The following is a 26,757-nucleotide window of genomic DNA, read 5'->3' on the forward strand; positions in this document are numbered from 1 at the left end:
ACTGCAATGAGAAGGTAACAGGCCGGGAGATACCACCCAAGACTACCATCACGTCTCAGCCGAACAGTGAGAGGAGAGAAATGAGCACCAATCTGCAGCACGCCGATCCCAAGAAGCGGCCGTCCTGACACTAGAGGGCGCCGCTTTTTGCAGCTGCAAGAAAATGACCGCCACTCCTGCCTATGAAGGCACATAAAACATGGGGCCAATCTACAGAAACATGGCGGCTGAATGGCTGTGCATGTTCTCCACTAGAAAATGGTGGCGGTAACCAGCCGGGGAGCTGCGCCGGGAACCTCAAATAGGCACCCGGCCGCTCACTGCAGGGAGCAGACCGAATGCAGCTGAAAGTTTACCCCACCAGATCAGTCCTTCACCTCACTGAGGTGACAGACTGACACAGTACATACAGCAGCCAACCACTATCCTGGGGGAAGCCCATACAGAGGGAACCGCCAGTGAGGGGGGAAGGGGGAGATGTGGAAGGGAAGGACCCAGGAGACCTACCAACCCCGGCAGGTCCTGGCAGTCACCCCAGATTCCCAAAGGAGGGGGGGGGGCACTACTCACCATACCTTAGGAGCAAGGCGGGGTTCACTCCAAGCAGATCACCTCCCCATCCCAACACGGGGGGTGCTGCGGCCGCAACCAGGTCGTGTGCATCCTCGCGAGGTGTCCCACTCATGGGCCAGTCCCTTCAGTGGGACCCTGTCATGGCCAACCTAGTGTGGAGCTGAGGCCTACGTGCGCTCGCTGGCCAGACTGGGATGACCATAAGGATCTAGGATATCCAGTGCATCACCCAGTCCGGCAATTGATTATAGTTCTCACAGGAACAACTTGATTGTAAAAGGAAAAAATAATAAAAAGAAAAAATTGTGTTTTAAAAGGAAAAAGGTGCCAGGACCAGAGATCCCAGGAAGGAGCTAAGTCCTTACTCCTGACTAGGCAGAAAAAAACTGAGATCCTAGAGCAGGAAGTGGGAGTATACCAATTGGGACTGCCCCATGGGTGTAGTTAAGCTTTGTTAACTTTTGTTACCCTTCTCTGCCCAGTGTCCTACTCCTAAGAACAGCAGTATAACCCATCCATCTAATGAAGATAGGAAGCTGTGTCCGTCAATGAACGAAAGAGAAATATAAGTTTAACCATGTTTGAACTAAGTACAGGTTCAATTTAAAGTCCAGTTATCACCATAATCAATTATTTTACCTGAATCGGATCAATTATATTTAAAATGAGCTTTTTCTTTAAAAAGATGTCTAAATAAGTCAAAGTAATGTAATATGCAAGTACATATAGTATTTAGGAGCATTTCTAGCCTTCAAAATTGGTGCGTTTTCATATGCAAACATTGAATGGCCACCCTAACTATAGTAGCAATCTACTTCACTTGGATTTGTCTGGTGATTTGATGATCCTGGAATATGACTACTAGTAATTCTGGAACACTCCCATGGATGCCTCTAAGAAGTTTCCTACAGGAACCAATGAGATTTAAACCTGTATTAGATATTTTACTTGATTGGTGATGCAGAGTTAACACAGGACTCAAGAAATGCATACCTACTTTCCCTTTATAGAGGTGTGTGTGCTTATTTTGCAGTGGATTACACAGAACTCATACAGATTAAAGCTGAACTCCAGCCTTGCCTTCAATGTTGGACAGTTGTACAAACTTCTTTCCTATGCCCGAAATTGCTTACTTTGCTTTTCCTTGGTGGCAGGTGGTCTTTCCTTTTAGATTGAATGGTGCTCAGGTAATGAGATGTGAGCCTTGGGTGTACTGGGAGCTGTCATTGGAGGTGGGTCCGTGACAGTCTGGGTGCATAGGAAGTGGGTTGGATGACAACGGTTGTCATTTACCTGGAAGACTGGCAACAAAGAAGTACAGGGGATAGCTCCAGAATGAAGCTGTTATTGCACAGCTTTTTTTTTTTTTTTTTCTTCACAGATGTAAGGCAGGGTTTCAAGTAAAGGCCTGGAGTTCTACCTTAATATCTGGAGCCAAATAGAGTTTAGGTAAGGCCATATATCCCTTGCCCATGTGTACTGGAATACCATCAACATTGCTGGCTGCTCTACACAGTACACTCCGCAGCTGATGTCTATATATAGTTATTCCGGCAATAACACTGAACTACAGGTATTTCTCGCTTGATTTAATACTTATTGTTTTGCCTGGCAACAGTGTTTGTTTTCTCGGTGCACCTTGCCAGCACTCCTCCATATGCCGTGTAATATTGACTCAGCTCGGCCTGTGGTTTTCGCCATGTCACAGGGATGAGACTAGACAGCGACAAATGATGTTTTGCTGAACACTTTGGATACAATGCTGTTAAAATTAAACAGAGTATCAGCATGTAGGAGTAAAAAGACAAGCAGATCCTACAAGATATGGAATCAACTCTGAAATGGATGCCTTTCGTTTAAATGGATTCGCTTCGCTTCAGATTACTGGAAGTATTATAAAACATTCATTTAAGGCTTGGGGCCAGAATGAACGGAAAATAAATAGACAGTCAACCTGTTTGCAATAAAAGACGATGCAGATTTACAATAACTGCAGAGGTGATTTCAGTGCATTACCGGCATAAGCAATCTTGAGTGAATGTGATTCTTACAGCTTGAAATATTTGGTAAATAATTTACAGAAAGACATATGTGCTTGTAATACAGGTATGAGACTTTACAGTTCCACAATCTGAACCTAAACTATAAGGGAACAATAAGGGTCACAGGGGACAAAGGGACTACATTGGGTATAAATGTCTAAAAAGCGGTTGAATATTGTCAGCTAATGAGGTCTGGCAGCTGCCAAACCTCAACTTGCACTTGCCAGGCTTATGATGTCTCTGAAAACAAACAGTATTACCCATAGCAATCAGTAATTTTTTGTTTTTACTTACACAGTCACAATACAATATGAGGCTTTGTGCAGATTACGCTGATCCATTCACATCAGTTCCTGCCCTAAAGAAGCACTGGACCTCATGTTTGAACTGCACATAGATAAGGCCATGTTGTCCTAACCACTATGCTACCAAACAGATTCATCCTCTCCTTTTGACAAATTATTACTAACGACACAGATAGTATATTCTTCAGACCATTCTATACACAAGACCTACTTTTCCTGCAGCTAATTGTTATTCTAGGGTATTTCTACCCACCCGGTAAAGTTTAGAGTTTTTTTCAGCCATATAGTTACATAGTAGTTGAGGTTGAATAAAGACAATAGTCCATCCGGTTCAACCTGTGCAGGCGTGTGTGTGTGTGGCAGTTACGTTTTTTTCCCCATAACCCTGAATGTTGTGATCTTTGAGATGCACGTCCAAGAGTTTTTAACAAGTAGCTATATGCGGCCCTCTCATTCCTTTCTTGGGGTGGTGGCTGGTTTAAAGTGACACTAAGCCCCCATTCACATCGGTGCGATTTGACATGTCAAATCACATGCCAAGCTGCAACCTATTGCCGGCAACAGCACTGTCCCAATCAGTGCGACGCCAAACAGATTTCCAAAAATTCGTTCCTGCACTACTTTTGCAACTTTGTGGTGACTTCAATAGACATCTGTGCATGAACCCACACAGATGTCTTTCAAATTGCCCCAAACTTGAACTGAAATGTGGGTTTGAAATCATGCGAGTTAAGCTGAACAAAACCGTGTGAATGAGGGCTAATTCTTAGTTGTTTTCTTTTTTCCCTAATGTTGTAAATACATACCTTATGTGATGCCACTTGATATGAACATCTTCCTTTTAACTGATTCAGGTTGTCCCCTAAGCGTGGCGCAACTTTGATGTCTCCTTCTAAAGTCTTGTTCACTTAAATGTACACCTGTGTGAGGGCCATGTTTTGTCTGTACAGGTGTTGCATGCACCGCCATGCAGGCAGTCCCATTCATGTCATTTGGGATGCAGCAGCTGCACGGACACAGCTGTTACCCCCAATTTGACATTTATGTGGGTACAGGTACATTCCTCCGAAAGCAGTGTGAGTTCAGGGACATGCACCTGCACCCACATGGATGTCAAATTAGGAGCAGTGGCTGTGTCTGTGAAACTGCTGTGTCCCAATTGACATGAATGAGACAGCTGTGCATTCTGTGCAGGAAAAAGATGGCCCTCACATGGGAGTATGCTTAAGTACACCTGTGTGAATAAGGCCTTACAGTGTCCCACAGTAACAACAATATGTGTACACCTGGCATGCATACAATGCTAAAAGTGCTAAGCCACTCTTACCCTCCTCCGGTGCAAATGCTCCTCCTCACTTCACTGTGTATTCTGTATGCACCCTCCCCTACCTGGGAGTTCAAAGAAGCAGCACTATGTGGCTAGGAAATGAGCGGTGGAGGAGAGTTATGTGAGTGTTGAGCACACACTGGGGCACTGATATTTACTGGAGCATGCTGCACTGCTTGCAACCCGTGCATACATTTAAAAAGAAAGTTGAGTGTTTAGTACTACATTAAGGAATTTAACTGAACGAAACCCCAGCTGTTTTCCAGGTGATGAAGGCTACACTTTTTTACATACTTTTGAGAAAATGGGAGAAATAGAAGATTCAGTTATTAGCTGAAGGCAGGATAGGCTTCCCTGAAGAGATACGTTTTGGGAAAAGTCCTGGTGGCGAGCATGGGAGGGGAACTAGAGAGCAGGAGGTCTTGGGGGAGCGGAGAGGATGGTATTTTAGTAAACGTTTTCTATGATATATGGTGCTAATCAGCTAGGAAATATAGGAATTAACTATATATACATTGTGACCTGGTGACCTTTTTTCCCCTATTTTTCTTTTATCATAGCCCATGTCCTGAATTATGATCCTCCTCCCTTTGTCCTACCCCCCTACAGTGTTATCAGATACCATCAGTTATGATCGAGTAAAACCATTAAAGTAGTGAACTACCACCTACATGTGCAATGTTGGTATCCACCATCGGGTCACCGCCTCTATGCTGGTAATTCTTAAGCGATATGTAAGTGGCATAGACTAAGCCTGTAATTTTGAATTGCTGTTATGTAAAAAAATATGTATATATTCAATTTATATGTTTTTTTTTTCAGTTAGGCCATTCTTCATTGCTTCTTAGATTAAAAGAACGCGTCGACCTCTTGGGAATTTTTGAGCAAAGATATTTGTGAAATAATACATATGGTCATAATTGCCTTGAAGGGATGAGAATCCCTTGTTATTTTAATGATTATAACTGTGTAATAAAATTCTTTGTATTTTTATATAAACGTCTCTTTCCTCTCTTGTTCCAGTAAAGTCTGACATAAATGAGTTTTTGAGATATGGTAAGCAGCAATCGTTGTTATATTGTTAATTACCAAAGATCTATATTTTATTTTGAAATTAAGTATGGCCCTCAATAGACGTAATGTGGCCCTTGAAAATTGTTATACAGGCTGTCCCCGGGTTACAAACATCCGACTTACAAACAACGATTCCTACTTACAAACAGAAAGAGACAACAGGAAGTGAGGAGAAATCTACCCCTAGGAAGGGAAATACACTACTGTAAGAGTTATCATGGGAAAAAGATGTCTCCACTGAAGTTTTATCACTAATCCTTGTTTCCACAACTCAAAATTTTCAAATTCCAGTTGTCATAAGGACAAAAAGTGAGGTGAAATCTTCTGAACAGGGGTAGAGACAGCAAAAAAAAAAAAAAAAAAATGGTACAGGGGTGTTAACCCTTCCCTATGTTATCCAAAAAACTTAAAATTTATTCTTTTGGCCTGGAGCTGACTTACATACAAATTCGACTTATGCCCCATACACACGTGCAGATTATCTGCAGACTTTTGTCTGCAGACTTACCTTTTCTATGTAGTGCAAGGGCCTGCCAGATTGCATACAAATTGAAAGTGTTTAGGTTTGACCTCATATTATATGGTTTTGGTAAGTCTGCAGACAAAAGTCTGCAGATAATCTGCACGTGTGTATGGGGCATTAAGAACAAACCTACAGTCCCTATCTTGTTTGTAACCCGGGGACCACCTGTACTTGGTTAGACTCCATTTTTCATTTGAGTTGGACATGTTTGATATAAATACTGTATATGAACATAATCAATAGGCAGTCCCCGAGGAGGTATAAGGCAACCTAAGAAAAAAAACAAAACTGATAAAAGATATGAAGCTGTTCAGAAAAGCCTGTGGGGTTATTTTTCATTTCACTGCAATTGCAAAAATTGGCCCTACTATGTATGTATGAATGTGAGTTAGGGACCTTAGATTGTAAGCTCCTTGAGGGTAGGGACTGATGTGAATGTGCAATGTATATGTAAAGCGCTGTGTAAATTGACAGCGCAATATAAGAACCTGAAATAAATAATAATAAATAAATGTGAGCGTAGTATGTTTTAACAGCTCTAAAACACAAAAAATTGTTTAATGCAATATTTTTTTTATTTTTGCAACTTAAAAAAAAACAAAAAGTTGATAAAAGGTATGAAGCTGTTCATAAAAGCCAACACTGAAGCCAGCCAAAATAGTTTGTCCTCAACATTTATGAACAGGTTAATAGATATGTATTTCCATCATTCTCCCCAATGGGTTGCTCATTCTAAATATACTAACTTAGTCTCCTCTTTTAGTAAGTGCCTGTTGACATTTGACTTACTCTTTGTTTGAAATGAGTGCCAAGCTGAGATCAGTGCACAGCACATTACACCAGGGCACTGTGTAAGGACAGATTGTATCCCCAGAGAGAAAGTCTATGTGACCTCTGATCACAGTTCAGGTTTGGCTGTTTGTCATGTTCTGGAAAACAAAGGAAATATATTCTCTCCCGGGCTGGAGGAAAGGGTCGCCATCACTCTGCTCCATGGAAAAGTGTTTCCACTCCATCAGTTCAGACATGGAAATATTCTTATAGGGCTTGTTAAGGAGCCTCCCATGTGTGATCTCTTTTCCAGTGGAACCACCTGAAATGAAAAGATGTAGCTAAATGCATGAAATAACAATATTTATTATCTTTTTTATTTCAAAATGTATGTATACTACAGGGAGTTATAAATTGATAACAGCAAGAGAACCAAAATTATATTTATTCTATGAGCACCACAGCGGTTAGTGCGGATAACTTAAAGCCCTGCATTAAAAGTATCTGCATGCAGTTTGTATGTTCTTCCCAAACGTCTTATCGCATCATGGAAGTTTTTTTCCCAAGTTCAGATCTGTTTAGCTATGGCATGCAAAGGAATATGTCCAAAGACAAGTCTTGGTTTATTTAAGCCTTCATAAATGCCTGACTACTAAAATAATAATAGGATCCCATAAACATCAAGGTATTTTTTCACAGAGAGGGTTAAAGCGGAGTTCCGGACACAAATTTTTTTTCCAATAAAAATACCCCTGGGACAGTCAGCGCTAGTACATTCCACAATGGATAGCCTCTGTACTGTCCCGGGTCGCACTTACCTTTTAGAAGAAATACAGGTCCTTCTCAAAAAATTAGCATATTGTGATAAAGTTCATTATTTTCTGTAATGTACTGATAAACATTAGACTTTCATATATTTTAGATTCATTACACACAACTGAAGTAGTGCAAGCCTTTTATTGTTTTAATATTGATGATTTTTGGCATACAGCTCATGAAAAACCAAAATTCCTATCTCAAAAAATTAGCATATTTCATCCGACCAATTAAAAAAAAGTGTTTTTAATACAAAAAAAGTCAACCTTCAAATAATTATTGTAGGGGATATGCTGCGCGTATATAAAAAATTGGGATAGATCACAAATAACATAAAAAACTGAATGAGCTGCCAACACATTGATCCATGAATCAGAACTATAGATCTTTCAAAACAGTTAAAAGCAAAGCAGGTGTGGCGCTAAATTGAACTGAGGGACCACATAGTCCATATATACAAACAATAAACAGTCCAAATCTGTATACTGCAGAATCCAAACAGGAGAGGACAGGGTGCTCCTATAGTCACTTCAAAATCATGAACACCTTGTGTGAAGAGAACCGCCACCATCAATAGAATTAGCCTCTTACCATAAGGATATGACCTAAAGGATTTATTGACACATCCAGTTGCCATCATAGGTCGTGGCTTAGATCCGTTCCTGTCAGTCAATTCCTCAGGTTGAAGAGGAATTGTTCCAACAGGCAGGATTTTTTGCGTGAGTCTGCCATGTTGAAATCAAGGTTTCTGGAGAAAGGCTACAGAGAGGAAGAGCTCGAGCAAGCTCTTGTTAAGGCTGATAGCCGCAATAGAGAGGAGCTTTTACAACCTCGAGCGCGCAGGGAAAATGAAGATTTTCAGCATGCATTTTTTTCCTCCTACTCTGTTCAACATTTTTCAGTGCGAAAAATTATCCAGAAACACTGGCACATTCTGAAAGGTGACAGTGTTCTGGGAGCAACCTTACCGGATATACCCAAAGTCATCTTTAGAGGTGTACCACCCTTACGGCTTCAGATAGCCCCAAATATCATAGACCCCCCCAGGACCGTGTCCTTTTTTCAACAAAGGGGAGGTTTTTATCCTTGTAGGAAGTGCCCAATATGTAAGATCAATTCCAGCAGATCAAGAAGAGTTGAATCTTTTCGGTCCAATGTTACACAACAGGAATATAAGATCAAACCGTTTGTCACGCGTTCCACGCGTTATGTGGTATATCTATTGCGTTGTCCGTGTGGCCTGGAATATGTGGGCCGCACAATACGCAAACTGCACGTACGACTAAACGAGCACGTTGGCAATATTATCAAGTCTTTTCCTAAACATAGCGTGTCGAGACATTATGCCTCATGCCACAATAGTGATCCAAAAGGCACCATGTTTATTGGGATTGACAAATACCCTGGTGATTGGAGGGGTAGTAACTTGACAAGAGGGGTCTCTAGATTAGAGACCAGCTGGATCTATCGGCTTAAAACCTATGCCCCCTATGGGCTTAACATTGATTGGGATATAAACTCCTTCATCAATAATTCTTGATCGATGTCTAATATATGTAGCTTATAGTGGTGAGCTTTACACATGTGTGATCTTAGATACACTTTACCTCTGTTGAGTGCCCTTTTTTAATGTTTTTTATATATATATTTTCTATGCAATGTATATAAAATTTTTATATATTTTTTGTTACTAATACTTTGTTAGTTTATTATGGATGTTTGGCATGGTCGGAGTTCCCTGCATACTCGTTATCTGCCGCATGATGGTGCCATAGTCCCTTGTGGCCCAATGTGACTATCTGTATATATTGGTCTAATGAGCTCTTTTGGGCTTATATTATCATATGATTAGTTGTGTTTCCTCACTGATAATGATTTATTTTTCATTACAATAAGGTGAATTTGGGATGCGGTGTGTGGTATTTTGTGCTTTCAAGCGGTGACACGCTTGTTATCCTCATACTGCATCCTGATACTCTTTGTGAGGTTTTTTGGCTATTGTTATTTTCCATGCCCATTTCCGGTTCCGGGCGGTGACACGCATATGGACCGCATCGGGAGGTTGGGATGTCGTTTGACATCCTTCCTGTTCCGGGTGATCATCTCGTGGGAGTTTGTCTTCCGTAATTGAGATCCGCCCATGACCCTGCCCCTCTCTCGTTTCCTCAGCGTATAAATGACGGACGATTACCGCAGGCCACACCCCCTGACGACGTCAGCATCTGACGAAACGCGTAGGAGGAGCCTGCGGTGCGTCACGTTGGGCCCACGAGAGAGACGCGGCGGCCATTTTGTTGGCAGGATATGAGTTCCAGGGAAGCTCCGATACATGCTTACTGCACACGCCTGATTACCTGCTTTTTAATGTGAGTTGCCACTTTACTGTCCTTTACAATAAAAGTTAGCTTTACAGTATAACGCTATGGGAGTTGTCCCCTTCCTTTTTTATGTGACTACACTGGATCTGGAGTAAAGCGGGCACTAACTTACTTACCTAACTGGTGGAGAGTTCACAGGCAGTTTATGATCTCTGTCGTGGGGGTCATATCCTTATGGTAAGAGGCTAATTCTATTGATGGTGGCGGTTCTCTTCACACAAGGTGTTCATGATTTTGAAGTGACTATAGGAGCACCCTGTCCTCTCCTGTTTGGATTCTGCAGTATACAGATTTGGACTGTTTATTGTTTGTATATATGGACTATGTGGTCCCTCAGTTCAATTTAGCGCCACACCTGCTTTGCTTTTAACTACTTCAAATAATTATGTTCAGTTATGCACTCAATACTTGGTCGGGAATCCTTTTGCAGAAATGACTGCTTCAATGCGGCGTGGCATGGAGGCAATCAGCCTGTGGCAATGCTGAGGTGTTATGGAGGCCCAGGATGCTTCGATAGCAGCCTTGAGCTCATCCAGAGTGTTGGGTCTTGTGTCTCTCAACTCTCTCTTCACAACATCCCACAGATTCTCTATGGTGTTCAGGTCAGGAGAGTTGGCAGGCCAATTGAGCACAGTAATACCATGGTCAGTAAACCATTTACCAGTGGTTTTGGCACTGTGAGCAGGTGCCAGGTCGTGCTGAAAAATGAAATCTTCATCTCCATAAAGCTTTTCAGCAGATAGAAGCATGAAGTGCTCCAAAATCTCCTGATAGCTAGCTGCATTGACCCTGTCCTTGATAAAACACAGTGGATCAACACCAGCAGCTGACATGGCACCCCAGACCATCACTGACTGTGGGTACTTGACACTGGACTTCAGGCATTTTGGCATTTCCCTCTCCCCAGTCTTCTTCCAGACTCTGGCACCTTGATTTCCGAATGACATGCAAAATTTGCTTTCATCCGAAAAAAGTACTTTGGACCACTGAGCAACAGTCCAGTGCTGCTTCTCTGTAGCCCAGGTCAGGCGCTTCTGCCGCTGCTTCTGGTTCAAAAGTGGCTTGACCTGGGGAATGCGGCACGGCACCTGTAGCCCATTTCCTGCGCACGCCTGTACACGGTGGCTCTAGATGTTTCTACTCCAGACTCAGTCCACTGCTTCCGCAGGTCCCCCAAGGTCTGGAATCGGTCCTTCTCCACAATCTTCCTCAGGGTCCGGTCACCTCTTCTAGTTGTGCAGCGTTTTCTGCCACACTTTTTCCTTCCCACAGACTTCCCACTGAGGTGCCTTGATACAGCACTCTGGGAACAGCCTATTCGTTCAGAAATTCCTTTCTGTGTCTTACCCTCTTGCTTGAGGGTGTCAATGATGGCCTTCTGGACAGCAGTCAGGTCGGCAGTCTTACCCATGATTGCGGTTTTGAGTAATGAACCAGGCTGGGAGTTTTTAAAAGCCTCTGGAATCTTTTGCAGGTGTTTAGAGTTAATTAGTTGATTCAGATGATTAGGTTAATAGCTCGTTTAGAGAACCTTTTCATGATATGCTAATTTTTTGAGATAGGAATTTTGGTTTTTCATGAGCTGTATGCCAAAAATCATCAATATTAAATAATAATATTAACTAATAAAAGGCTTGCACTACTTCAGTTATGTGTAATGAATCTAAAATATATGAAAGTCTAATGTTTATCAGTACATTACAGAAAATAATGAACTTTATCACAATATGCTAATTTTTTGAGAAGGACCTGTACTTACTTTGAAAAATTCTTCTCCAGCGCTGCCATCTCGGATTGTGGGCAGCTGAAGCCAGGGCGTCCTCTTCTGCGTCCTCTTCTCCCAGAATGTGCCTGCACCGGCCCCGCTCGTCACTGTTTAGCAGGGAATGAGGGGCCGCACCGGAAGTGACAAGGGGGCCGGTGCAGGCGTATTGATTCCTGGGAGCGATGACGTTCAGCTCCCAGGAATGAAGTGACGGCGCGGGCCACGTCCGCAGAGGGAGGAAGTGGAAGAAAGGTGAGTATATTTTTCTTCAATAACAAGGTAAGTTGACCAATAGCAAGCGGATGGCCCAAAGTCGATTTTGTGGCCGGAACTCCGCTTTAAAGCGGTAGTATCCCGCTTTTTGACACTTTTACCTACAGGTAAGCCTATAATAAGGCTTACCTGTAGGTACAAATAATATCTCCTAAACCGGCATGGTTTAGGAGATATTTACAGTGCATGCAGCCGCTCGCGCGAGGGGCGCATTCGCTCTAAAGGTCCGGGGAGACCTTCAATTTATTTGCCGGGAGCTTGCCGGAAAATCACTCCCGCACGCATGCGCGGGAGTGACGTCATTGCGGCTCTGGCCAATCATCGCGCCGGAGCCGTCTCTTCCGGCCAATCACCGCGCCGGAGCCGCCGAACCCGGAAGAGATGGCGAGGGATCATGACAGCGCCCGCAGCGATGTCCGGGGGTCCGTGTCGGGGCTTCGTTCTAAGGTAAGTTACACATAATGGGCTAGTATGCGATGCATACTAGCTCATTATGCCTTTGTCTTGCAGGTTGTTTTATTTATTATTTTTTTTATTTTAGGGTTTACAACCGCTTTAAGCAGACCATAGATGGGTTGATGCCTCTCTGAGAACCATGGGTGGGGAAGCCATGTGTCCATCCGCTGTAGCACTCAGGCTTGCCTGAAGGATAGAAGGACGACTCACACAGTGCAGTCTCCCTTTCCTCTGTAGAGAATGGTCATCTCTGTCTCTAAGTTATTATGGAATGCTCTTAGTTACTTAGTTAGTCTGGTTGAAAAAAAGACAAAAGTCTATCCAGTTCAACCAATAGAACGCTGCCCTAAGCTGTAAACACTGCCTGGCCCACAGCAGGTCACCATAGGAAATATGCAAGTGTGCCTGCATTTGAAGCCTGCAAACCTAAAGGGGATTATTCTAGGGCTGGGATTTTGTGTTTGTTTCATAGGTAATCATACTATTTAAAGTGAATCTGCCTGCCCTACGGTAAGGTAACAGTGATGCTGTGCAGGGACCCTTTGGTGCCTGCACATGGCAGTGCTAATCCTCAAATTATCCCTGTGTAGGATTCTAGACCCAGGCTATACATAGGAATTGGAAATTAGGCTTCATGCATGCTTGTGTTTAAGCTTAAAACTAGACTGAGATCTTCAGACACGGCAGGAAAGATGTAGGTTACCTTGAAAATGCTTGGTACGTGTACAGTCACACTCCAGCAAGTCATGGGTCACACAGTCACTGTCTTCATCCAGAGTGAAAAGGTCTCTCAGCTCATCCACAGAAAAACAGAAATGTTCCGACTTCTTGGCCAGATCAACTACAGCCCCGGAGAGACCCTGTTTACTAATCTGCCTCTGATAAATCTTTTCCTCTAAAGTACCTGCAAGAAAATGTGATACAGAAGGTCAAACATATACCAGGCTAAAGAGTAGGTCAGGCATAGTCATAATGGGGTTCATGTACTAAAACTGGAGAGTGCAGCTCTGCATAGAAACCAATCAGCTTCTAGGTTTTTTTTTTTGTCAAAGCTTAGTGTTACTAAACCCAGGCCACAACAGTAAAATCAGTCTGCACATGCAGTAAAGCATGCTTGGTATACTCACTGGAACATAAGGGGTTAATCCTCTGCATTGTGTAATAAGGCTGTTTGATCCTGTCTTCTCTATTCCTCCCACTCTTCCACAGTCCCCAATCCATCTGCTGATAGAACAAAGCCTTGGAGGCTTTCTGCACATGCTCAGTTTAGTGTGTATTGCTAGACAGTTTTTTTTTTTGGGAGATGTATGTGATTGGCACAGGGCCAATCAGCACTGTCCATACAGAGGGTCAGGGGTCCTGCAGCCTCATAAGACAGCCAGAAGAAAATGAAAACTCCTCCTACAAGCCTTACCCGTGCTTGGCGTGACTCTGATAAAAGTTGCAAGACTGCTATATACTGCTGATGAGAAAAGGTATTTTATATTTACTAAAATAATTGCATTTCCATGTTCTGTGTACTGTGGGAGACCAGATAAAGCAAATGCTATATGCACTTCCGGTTGCCGTATGGTGATCTGCAGTGACGGACGGACTGCTCCGAGAGAACGCCACACCACCGTGGAGAGGGTGAGGAGACCCCCTGGGTGTCTGTCAGTTGATCTGCATTTGTGCAATCCATGTTATCTGTGATAGATATACTTGTGAGTGTAACGATATAGAAAGTTTAATACAGGCATGTCCAACCTGCGGGCCGCAGACAATGCGGCCCACCGGCCGCAGAACTCCAGACAGTCTCCCACCTTAAATCCCTGCTGTCACAGTGCCCAGACTCTGCCTCTGCTACCAACAGGATAGCTTTGGGTATTCCATTCACAAATGCCCATTCAGTATTTCTGCTGCTGCAGCTGCGATCGTCATCAACAGTGCCCTTGTCTGTGAAATCTCTTGTGTGACAGCATCCCCATCCCCCACCACTGCCCACCCTGGCAGTGCTCGTGGCTGGTTGGTAGAACCGCCGGCATCATATCAACCAATCAGGTGGCTTCCCCGCCCCCAGTCCCTGGCCTACAGAGTAAGAGAAGAGCGGAACTTCCTCCTCCTAATCCTGCCCCAGCTTCCTCATGTATGTCCTGTAGCTGCACAAAGAAGACTTGACCCACACTCTCTGGGGACCCTGCTGTGAAGGGGATCTTAAGGGGATCACTGGGGACCCTGCTGTGAGAGGGATCTCTGGGGGATCACTGGGGACCCTGCTGTGAGGGGGCTATCCCGGGGGATCTCTGGGGGCCCTGCTGTGAGGGGGATCTCTTGGGACCCTGCTATGAGGGGGATCCCTGGGGAATCTCTGGGGACTCTGCTGTGAGGGGGCTCTCTGGGGGATCACTGGGGACCCTGCTGTGAGGGGGGTTTCTGGGGAATGACCGGGAACCCTGATGTGAGGGGGCTATCCCGGGGGATCTCTGGGGGCCCTGCTGTGAGGGGGATCTCTTGGGACCCTGCTGTGAGGGGGATCCCTGGGGACCCTGCTGTGAGGGGGATCCCTGGGGACCCTGCTGTGAGGGGGCTCTCTGGGGGATCTTTGCGGAATGACTGGGGACCCTGCTGTGAGAGGGATCTCTGGGGGATCACTGGGGACCCTGCTGTGAGGGGGCTCTCTGGAGGATCTTTGGGGACCCTGCTGTGAGGGGGATCCCTGGGGACCCTGCTGTGAGGGGGATCCTGGGGAATCTCTGGGGACCCTGCTGTGAGGGGGCTCTCTGGAGGCTCTTTGGGACCCTGCTGTAAGGGAGATCTCTGAGGACCCTGCTGTGAGGGGGATCTCTGGGGACCCTGCTGTGAGGGGGCTCTCTGGGGACCCTGCTGTGAGGGGGCTCTCTGGGGACCCTGCTGTAAGGGGGCTCTCTGGGGGATCACTGGGGACCCTGCTCTGAAGGGGAGCACTAGGGACCCTGTTTTAAGCTGAGGTGAATCTGGCAACCGTGATGTGAGGGGGTGAATCTGACAACCCTAATTTAAGGAGGGGGAATCTGGTAACCCTAATGTAAATTAAGGAAGGGGTGTCCTTGAGGTAAGAGGGGGAACTTTGGGGACCCTCATTTAAGGAGGGGGAATCTGGTAACCCTGATGTAAAAGGGGGAGACACTGGGGTCCTTGAGGTAAGAGGGGGAACTTTGGGGACCTTAATGAAAGAGGGACACTGACATAAGGGGGAATTCTGGAGACCATGAGTTAAGGGCAGGACTTTGGGGACCCTAATGAAAGGGGGGCCTCTGAAGTAAGAGGGGAACACTAGGGAACCCGCATTACCCACCAGCATTACCAGCCAGCAGTAACCACCAGCAGTACCCGCCAACATTACCCACCAACACTACCCACCAAAAAGTAATCGTCAGCAGTAATCGCCAGCATTACCCACCAGCAGTACCTGCACCAGCAGTACCCGCCAGCAGTACCCACCAGCAGTCTGGAAAATAAGTAGAAAAACTGAATTTTTGTAAAATCTTACCTGTAAAATTCCTTTCTCTGAGTCCTCCGACAGTCGCCGCCTCCTCTAAGTCATCACTGTTGGGTAATGTCCTCCCATCCGCAGGAATAGCTAGGCATATAGACTTAGTCCAAAGACAAAAGGCATTAGCATATACACACCCATGGGGGCTGTCCCATCCGGTCAATACCCCCCCTGCATCTCCACTCCCAACTCAGTTTGGTAGCATAGCAGCAGGTAATAAGAACCCCAAAAGAGGGGCGGGGGCGGCGACTGTCGGAGGACTCAGAGAAAGGAATTTTACAGGTAAGATTTTACAAAAATTCAGTTTTCTCTTACGTCCTCCAACAGTCGCCGCCTCCTCTAAGTCATCACTGTTGGGATGTCCCAAAGCAGTATAGACATGAGGGGTGGGAGACGCAACCGTAGAAAAGGCAACGCAGTACCCACATCAGAGAAAGGAATCTTAATGAAAAACATTGGGATAGAAAAAGGCGGGGCTTTGCGGGCCAGTGGGAGTAGAAGGATCAGAGCCAAAACCAATTGTAAAATCAAAAAAACATTTTATTGTAGCAAGTAAAAAGCAAGCATGGGTGACCATGCATGTATGATAGCAACAAGATAACACGCAAAATGGTTAAAATCAATTCTAACATCACTGTTTATATAGAAACATATCCCAAAAGGGATTAGAGCGAACAACAAAGCCTGTGTAGGTGGATGATGGGTCTCAAGCTGAATTCGGTCACGGTAGGTCCCCAGCAAGCCGACGCGTTTCGCTTAAGGCTTCCTCAGGGCCTGAGAGACCATAACAGACCGATGTTTCTATGAGTAACATAGATAAATAATTACATTTCAGTTTACATGTTCAATGATATAACATACATCATGCTGCTAAAAGTTTTTACATATAAGTTTTTGACTTAGGTTTTGTACTGACCCTTTTTGAACAGTGACTTGTGTTAGGCGGCAGGGCTATAGCGATGCATAGGCAGTTCGGAAGATAATACTTCCGTGTTCACCACATATACTTTATATAGGTATCAGAAAGAAATTCCTTGCATAAAATCCGACATATTAGGTCCCAGCTGTGTCATCAAGGTCGAAGCTGTGAATCAAAGTATCAATAGGTGTATATTTAAATTCACACAATTATTATCTCTATTATTAACCTATCCTCATACACCCCTACACAGGATGAACTTGAACTTTTGCGTCGTGGCCTCAGTTTCTGCCCCGACAGCAACACAACACATTTTGACATTGTCAAGGATGTACAGTTGTTTGCTAGAAAGCTGACGTATCGTTATATCTTTGATAAAGAAAGACAGAAAATTAAAAAAGATAAAGAACTATCGGATTTATGGAAAGATTTCTCAGTAAAAGATTTTAGAGCATTAAAGGATCTTATCCAACTCCTGGAGGAAAATGATCCCCCCACAGTTTCAGACACAGAGGAAGCAATACTAGAGATAGAGGATGACAATATGGACCTAGAAGGGACACATACAATAACTCAGCAACAGATGGACATGATTGAGACACCTCTGGCCAAGAAAAAATCCAATAGGTTCCCTCCCTTGCAGACCAACTCTAATATACTAGCCTTTGTTAATAAAACGACAGCAGATATTAACCGCCTAAAAATCCACAATGCTAGGAAAGATAATCTAAGTGAGCATTTAAAACAAGCTCTTGAGTCACTTAGAAAAAATTCCCAGATTATAATAAAGCCCTCCGACAAGGGGGGCAATATTGTAATTTTGGACCACCTTCAATATCGCAACATGTGCTGGGACATTCTAAAAAATAGGGAGTGGTACAAACCCATCAATGAAGAGAAGATACTGTTTGCTCAAAACAAATATAAAGTACTAATCTATGAAGCATACAATAATGGTACAATTAATAAGGATACATATGAAGCAATAAAAATTGACTCACCCCGTATACCCACATTTTATACATTGCCGAAAACACATAAAAATCCAAAAAATCCCCCAGGACGCCCAATTATATCGGGAATTGGATCCTATACGGAACCTTTGAGCAAAATAATTGATCAGTATTTGAGACCGCATGTAACAAGTCTGCCCTCCTTTATCCAGGACACACCGGATCTATTAAGGGCGTTATATGGTCGGGTAATGCCCCCTGGTTGCATTATGATTGCGTTGGATATCGAGGCCTTGTATTCCTCGATCCCACATGCACTCGGTCTTCAGACAATCAAAAGGTTCTTAGACGAACGGGGCCCCCAAGCAAAAAGATATAATCAATTCATCCTGGATGGGTTGGCACACATTTTGGAAAACAATGTGTTCACCTTTGATGGTTCCCATTTCATCCAGGTGCAGGGCGTGGCCATGGGCACCTGCTGTGCCCCGGCCTACGCAAACCTGCACCTGGGTGGATGGGAACGAAGTATTTTCAATGATGAGGCCCTCTCCATGTACCTGGGCCACGTAGTTACGTGGCTCAGGTACATAGATGATGTCCTCATCTTTTGGGACGGGGAGTTTGAACTATTCGAGATCTTTTTTCAAAAGTTACAGATCAACTGCTTCAATTTGAAGTTTACCATGTCCTGGAGTGAGCAACAAATTGATTTCCTTGATACCACTCTTTATTTTGAAGATGATGGAAGTGTCGGATCAACGCTATTTCGTAAACCGACAGCAGGGAACACAATACTACACTATGATAGCTCCCACCCCAAAACCCTAATTAAAAGCATTCCCTACTCCCAATACCTCAGATTGAGACGAAATTGTTCCAAAGATACGAACTTCAAAAGAGAGGCGGACAAATTGAAAATACAACTGTTACAGAGAGGTTATAGTGCAACAACACTAAGGAAAGCATACAACAAAGCTAAAGCCAACACTAGGCATGACCTACTCTTTAAAGAGAAAAACAAAAAAACAGATGATAAGGTCAGATTTATTTCAACATACTCCAGACAACATAATGAAGTTCGTAACATCTTACAAAAAAACTGGGAAATTCTAACAAGTGACTCAATCCTTAGAAAATACCTGGATGACCATCCTAACATAACGTATAAAAGGGCCAAATCCATAAAAGATGGTCTAGTTACGAGTCATTACCGGAGACCAAACGAAATGTCATATAGAAAAGGATTGTACAAATGTGGGTCATGTGACTTTTGCCCATATATTCTTGAAGGTGAGTCCTTCATAATGCCTAATGGCCACAGAAGATATATCAGACAGTTACATGTCAAACAAAGGCAGTAGTATACATTATGTTATGCCCATGTGGGGCGTTTTATGTGGGTAAAACCATAAGGCCCCTGTGGAAGAGAATCTCTGACCATATCTCGTACATCAACAATGGCCAAATTAATACTCCTATAGGTGGCCATATTGGATTGAAACATAAATATGACCGCAGCATTGTGAAATTCACTATATTAGACGTTATCCCCGAGGATACAAGAGGAGGTGATATCGATAAAAAAGTTTTAGCACGCGAGGCCAGATGGATATATGACCTAAAGGCTACCGTATACCCAGGTTTGAATGATGTTATCAGCTACAAACCGTTCCTATAGAAAGTATATTATAGTCTTCCTTCTAAGATTATATTATAGAAAGAAAAAAACTCTTGCCCCCTCTTTCTCTCATGCTTCCCCTATCCCCATAGGGTATCCCTTATTGCATTGGAAGTAGGACAAACTAAGAGAAGATTTATCTCCAAATTAGGGACTAGCACATTTATTATATATATTTCTTTGAAACAAATCTGAACAAATTGAATAAATTGAAAAATTAGAATATAATAAATAATAGAGATACATACTTCATATAAATATCACTAGGATAGGAAATAAGTATGAATCTGTTTATGTATACAAAAAATAAAAAATTGATATGTGTATAAACGTATTGTCTTATATATTGCAGGTGACTGGAGAGGCGACGGGGCTATGGTAAATAGCGTGGCGCAGCAATGCAGAACAAGTAATTGGCACCACTCTGTCAGGGATGGTATCTATACAGATATTGAATACGAATCTTGTAATTTAAATATCACCTTGCATTTAATATCGACATATATCCCCTGTGCAATCATAATAGAGATAATGTAATGAGGAGTTTATCCACTAGAGGGAGCCCAATTGTGCTGACATCCTGGTGATCAGAAGGCATCTGACTGTAGGATGCAGTCTGAGTGACGCGGGGCTGAATGTAAGCAGGTATACGTGCTACCGGTATCGTCACTTCCGATGCGTCTGGTCGCAGCCGGAAATGACGCGGTTGGGCGACGCTATCTCCGGAATCCTTACCAGGAGAGGAGATGGATCTCACTTCCGGAGCGACCGGAAATGGTGCGGTCAGGCGACGCCATCGCCGACCGTAATGAGATACAAACGCTCTTACCTGGGAAATGTATGTTTTAGGCGCCAAACAAAGCGATATGGGCGGACCTTTCCCCCCCCCCCCCTATATAACACTCAGGCTAGGCAATAACAGGTAGGCAGACGGCGAGCATATGACCACACAGAGGTAAGTGATGGGGGATGTTGGGGGCTCAACAAATATACCTAAGGAATATTAGTCAAATAAATGTATATGTGGGATAGAATAGTGGTAACTCTGGAACTAACCCATCTACCTATGTCTCTTAGGGCTTGGATAGCCCAGGACTGCGGGTCCATATAATTGGATAGCCGTGCATATAGGCCTTATTTATCTGCCTGAAGTGTTTCTTGGTCTGAGGAGAGGTAAGTATGACATGGACCCCTACCTGCCTTCAATATTTTCAATATATTAGATGCTCCCTTAGAGTTTTGGTTCTCTACTATGGTAGTAATTCCCGTTTATACTCTCCTATTCTAGGTCAATTTTGCTATCTTGTAGGACAAGTTTGGGGATATCCCTCCCACAAACTGCACAGAAAAAAGAGCCCTTTGAGCCTGGTTTAATTTGTGACAATATAAACACTAGGTGAGTGTCTGTATTACTTATTTCAACCCCCTATATAATCAACAGCATTTCCTACTACTCCCCTTGTTCAGCCAGATATAATCCTTTGGAATATGTACCATCATCTGATGATTAATCCCAGATGTTGGAGATATAGTAACTATGGATATATGGCGAACAATATTTAATATATGTGCCTATGTCCCTAGATTGATTGGATCTGGGGGTGAACGCACATATGAATGAACAAACCAGGAAGAGGATACCCATTTGCTGAGGGGTGATTATACCCCAAGATGCTTAAGTGGAGCCATATCCAGCAGGTGGGTTATATAGTACAGAATATAACACAGACGTCATTAAAATCACTAGCAGCCATTGTGTGAATTTAAATATACACCTATTGATACTTTGATTCACAGCTTCGACCTTGATGACACAGCTGGGACCTAATATGTCGGATTTTATGCAAGGAATTTCTTTCTGATACCTATATAAAGTATATGTGGTGAACACGGAAGTATTATCTTCCGAACTGCCTATGCATCGCTATAGCCCTGCCGCCTAACACAAGTCACTGTTCAAAAAGGGTCAGTACAAAACCTAAGTCAAAAACTTATATGTAAAAACTTTTAGCAGCATGATGTATGTTATATCATTGAACATGTAAACTGAAATGTAATTATTTATCTATGTTACTCATAGAAACATCGGTCTGTTATGGTCTCTCAGGCCCTGAGGAAGCCTTAAGCGAAACGCGTCGGCTTGCTGGGGACCTACCGTGACCGAATTCAGCTTGAGACCCATCATCCACCTACACAGGCTTTGTTGTTCGCTCTAATCCCTTTTGGGATATGTTTCTATATAAACAGTGATGTTAGAATTGATTTTAACCATTTTGCGTGTTATCTTGTTGCTATCATACATGCATGGTCACCCATGCTTGCTTTTTACTTGCTACAATAAAATGTTTTTTTGATTTTACAATTGGTTTTGGCTCTGATCCTTCTACTCCCACTGGCCCGCAAAGCCCCGCCTTTTTCTATCCCAATGTTTTTCATTAATCCTTAACAGGGGTAAGGGCCTATCCTACACGGCATTTTTTTTGTTTAAGAAAGGAATCTTACATGCACCGTAAGAAAACCAACTGGGCAACAGAAAAAACAATGCTCAACAGGAGCAACAGCCCAGGAAAGCAAATGCCAACAGCCAGGGACCCAGAAAAAAAAAATTCAAGGGTCCATCATGGCACTGCCGCACAGAGAACTTTGCGGCCAAAAGAAGTATCAGCTGATGCCAGAACGTCTACCTTGTAGAACTTGGAAAAGGTGTGCACCGACGACCAAGTCGCCGCCTTGCACACCTGGGCCACAGAGGCCCGATGCCAATAGGCCCAGGATGCACTCAAAGACCTGGTAGAGTGCGCCTTAACAGGGAAGGGCGGAACCCGTTCCTTCAAGGCGTAAGCCTGCTCAATGGTCTGTCTGATCCATGTGGCAAAAGTTGCTGCGGACGCAGCCATGTCCTTCCGAGATCCTTCAGGAAGGACAAAGAGGGAATCCGTCTTCCGAAAGGATTCCGTAGATGACAGGTAAACCCTGATCGCCCTGACAACATCCAAGGAATGCAAGGCAATCTCCTTTGGATGTTTAGGCTTCGTACAAAGCGAAGGCAGGACAATGTCCTCATTAAGGTGAAATTCAGAGATCACCTTGGGAAGGAAGGATGGGGGTGGCCGCAAAACCACCTTATCCTTGTGAATTATCAAGTAAGGGGAGCGGCAAGACAACGCCGCCAGCTCCGACACTCTGCGAGCCGAAGTGATCGCCACCAGAAAAGCAACCTTTTTCGACAGCAGAGGCAACGATATCTCCCTGATGTTTTCAAAGGGAGCACGCTGTAACGCGGACAGAACCAAGTTCAAGTCCCATGGAGGTAAAGGCTCCTTCCTGGGAGGAGCCAAATGTCGCACACCTTGAATGAAGGTGCTCACCAAGGAACGAGACGCCACAGAAAAGGACAGCCAGTGCAGACACCTGGCCCTTTATCGTGGCCAGCGCCAGGCGCTGATCCACTCCAGACTGGAGGAAATCCAAGATTTTCGACACCGAGTAAGAACGAGGGGAGAACCCCCTGGATTCACACCAGGCGAAATAGGCTTTCCAGGTACGGTAATAGATTTTACCAGAGGAGGATTTCCTAGCCTTGATCAGGGTAGGGATAACCTCAGGGGAGAGACCCTTGTCCCTCAAGACATGGGTCTCAACAGCCAGGCCGTTAAAGCTAGCGACTGTAAAGCAGGATGGAAGATCGGACCTTGAGACAGGAGATCTTCCCGCAGAGGCAGACGCCACGGAGGCGCCACTGCCAGGTGAACAACGTCGGCGTACCAGGACCGGCGAGGCCAGTCCGGCGCCACCAGAATCACCATGTGCGGTTCCGAGACCAATCTGCGAAGGAACCGGGATAGTAACTGAATCGGAGGAAAGGCGTACATCAGACGATACTGATGCCAAGGGGCCACCAACGCATCCGAGGCGTCCGCCAACGGATCGCGCGTTCTTGCCACGAACCTTTCCATCTTTCGATTTAGCCGGGATGCGAACAGATCCACGTCTGGGGATCCCCACCTCGCACACAGCATCTGAAAGACCTCCGGGTGTAGGGACCGTTCCCCCTGGTCCAGGGTCTGGCGGCTCAGATAGTCGGCCTGCCAATTTTCCACACCCGGAATGTGAACTGCTGAGATCGCCGGGACATGAGTCTCGGCCCAAGACAGAATGTCGGTCACCTCCCGGGCCGCTCGAGCACTCCTGGTGCCCCCCTGGTGGTTGATGTAAGCCACCGCGGTAGCATTGTCCATCTGTACTCGAACAGGCAGACCCCGGAGACGGTCCGACCACTGGAAGAGACAGAGCTTTATCGCTCATAATTCCAGCACATTTATCGGGAGGGAGGACTCCTCCTCCGACCAAGTGCCCTGGGCAGACAGGTTGCCCAGGACTCCACCCCAGCCCGACAGGCTGGCGTCCGTAGTAACCACTGTCCACACCAATGGACGGAAGGACTTGCCTTCCGCCACCAACGGGGACTGGATCCACCATAGAAGAGCCAATCTGGTCTGGCGACTCAAGGAGACATCCAGATCTAAGGACTGAGGTAGTCTGTCCCACCTGGCCAGGATCTCCGTCTGGAGAGCCCGTGTGTGGAACTGGGCAAAGGGAATCGCCTCGAAGGCTGACACCATCAACCCCAGGCCCCGCATGCAGGTCCTGAGAGACGAGGACTTGGTGCCGAAGCGAGACCGAAAGGTTACACCACAAACTGGTAGTGGTCCTCTGCGATAGCAAACCGAAGGTACCGCTGATGACCCTCGAAAATGGGGATGTGCAGGTACGCATCCTTCAGATCTATCGAAGCCAGGAATTCTCCTGGACTCCAGGAGACCACAACCGAACGGAGAGACTCCATTCGAAACTTCCGAACACGCACAAAGCGGTTCAGCGGTATTAAGTCCAGAATAGGACGCACTTTGCCCTCCTTCCTGGGCACAGTGAACAGATTTGAATAAAACCCCCGAAACCTGTCCCGATGAGGCACCGGGACAATCACTCCCTGAGCAAGCAGGTCCTGCACCGCTTGATGCAAGTCCTGCAGACGCCCCGGAAGCAGATAGAGATTGGAGGGAAAGAATCTGTCCGCCGGCCGGGAAAGGAATTCAATCTTGTAACCTGACCGAACGATTTCCTGAACCCACCTGTCCGATATTCGGAGCAGCCAAGGTTGGAGGAAACCGCGCAAACGTCCCCCCACCCCTGAAACGGGTGAGGGCGCCCCTTCAGGCAGAGGCGGAGTGTCCCGCCGAGCCAGCATTGCCGGCCTTCTGCTTACCCACTCAGGGCTTCTTCTGGTTGCCCTGAGCCTTGAAGGGCTTGCCCTTGGATTGGTTCCGAAAGGCACGAAAGGACCCCTGATTGGATCTAGGCGCAGAACCCCGCTGGCCTCGGAAAGACTTGTTCTTCGGGTTCTGGGGTAGCATAGTGCTCTTGCCCCCCGTGACGCCTTTCACCAAGGTGTCCAACGCCTCGCCAAAAAGGCGAGAGCCAGCATAGGGAAAATCAGCAACAGTTTTCCTTGAGGACTGGTTGGCCGACCAGCTCTTCAGCCATATCAGTCGCCGGTTAAGTACCACGACACTAGAGAGGCGAGCCACCAAGGGGGCCTCATTTAAGGCTGCATCACACAAATACATTACTCCTTGGTGGATCTGATCTACCATTTCCAGCCGAGCAGGCGGCACGTCATCAGACACGAGATTGTACTGTCCCCTTTAAGAGCGCTGCGGTGTGCGCAGCCCACCGCTACTGCTACAGTGATAAAAGACCCCCAAAGGAGAAAAGAAACTGAGCCAGAAGCGATATACAGAGGGAAATTGAGTGATAACCTGCAGAGCCCGCAGAGCGTTGCTACCAGTGTCCTTGCTGCTGATGGAAAGGAAGAGCTGCTGGAGAGGGCTGGGCTATATGCCAGACCCCGGGAAAATGGCTGCCCCATAGGGATGCATTGGAGGCTACGCCAAAATGGCCGCCGACATGTGGCCGGACCGATCGTTCCACCGCCCACAAAATGGTGGTGGATGGCGCCAAAATGACATGCAGGATCGCCCCAGAGGAGCTATACATGTGTGCCCACAATAAAGATGGCGTACCGCGCGAAAATGCACCGCTGCAGTCGCCGCACAAACGTCTGCACCCCCAACATGCACCTAAGGTGACACAGGGACAGGGACCCCCAGGCAACATACAGATCTGCACAAGCGATCCCCGCAGGGATCGCACAGGGAGTCACACAGGCACAGACACGGGGAACACACAGCAACACAGACTGCCACCCCAAACAGAGGCCCCACACAGAAAAGTACTTACCTGTACCAGATGGCGTGGGGAGCCTCCATGCACGGAAAACCTCTGTCCTCATCTGACAGGGAGTGCCGTGAGCCAGGGACATGATGCTGCAGCACCGCAGACGAGTCCTGTGAGGTAGCCACCTCACGGCTGCATCCCTGTAGCGAACAGGGATGGGTCGTTCGTAATGCCAGGGCGAAACATAGCTGAACGCTCGATGGCGGGCTGGGGGTCCATCTGACCCTTTTGCTCTGGAGAACCAGGGCGGTCAGTCCGAATCCCAGCACCGCATGATCCATCTTTATCCGAAGAGAAGACTAACACTAGAAGCTGACAAAATAAACAGCTAGTAAAGTAAAAGAAAAAACTGAAATTTTCAAAGAAAATCAAATAAAAGATTAGGAAGGCTGAGACTGAAGCCCCAGCACAAGGGAAGCCTGACTATTCCTGACGCTAGGCAGATTAAAACTGAGTTGGGAGTGGTAATGCAGGGGGGGTATTGACCGGATGGGACAGCCCCCATGGGTGTGTATATGCTAATGCCTTTTGTCTTTGGACTAAGTCTATATGCCTAGCTATTCCTGCGGATGGGAAGACAATACCCAACAGTGATGACTTAGAGGAGGCGGCGACTGTCGGAGGACGTAAGAGAAAGGTATGTGCATTAGCGTGTGTAAATTGTTGCTTTGTCATAATATGTCATGTCCTTGTTCATACATGTATGACATGACATTTTCTGGCTGCCGAAGTCATTAGTGCTAGGGGTGCAATTAGCCCCCAGCACATAACTGTAAATATCCCAGCATATGCAGTGTTTCTGACTCCTACCACCATCACCACTTCAAATCACTGAAGTGGTCATGGTGGTTAGAGTGTTCCTTTAATATCTCTCAGAAGAAGTAAACCTCTGTATACTGATTCCATTTCATTTGATCATCCTCTAGTTGTGTTAAATTATCGCGGGGGGTGGGGGGGGCAGCGAAGCAGGAAGGGCGCGGAGGCGTTTTATTACTTATATACCTTAACTATAGTATATATTTTATATGCGGCCCGAGAAAATTTCTCTACACTCAATGTGGCCCAGAGAAGCCAAAAGGTTGGACACCCATGG

General features: G+C 45.5%; 1 protein-coding gene across 1 annotated transcript in view; it reads right to left on the minus strand.

Annotated features, from left to right (window-relative positions):
• Positions 1-6,441: 6,441 nt before the first annotated feature.
• The window catches only part of RAD54B (RAD54 homolog B), a 210,642-nt gene continuing 190,326 nt past the window's right edge, over positions 6,442-26,757 (minus strand). The window contains exons 14-15 of the mRNA XM_082259220.1: positions 13,007-13,207; positions 6,442-6,937 (exon numbers count right to left, since the gene is read on the minus strand). Of these exons, the coding sequence (XP_082115346.1) occupies positions 6,750-6,937; positions 13,007-13,207 (389 nt within the window). The 3' untranslated portion in view covers positions 6,442-6,749. The remainder of the gene's footprint in view (positions 6,938-13,006; positions 13,208-26,757) is intronic.

Source organism: Pelophylax lessonae, assembly GCF_965119305.1.
Source record: "Pelophylax lessonae genome assembly, chromosome: 5".
Lineage (NCBI taxonomy): Eukaryota > Metazoa > Chordata > Amphibia > Anura > Ranidae > Pelophylax > Pelophylax lessonae.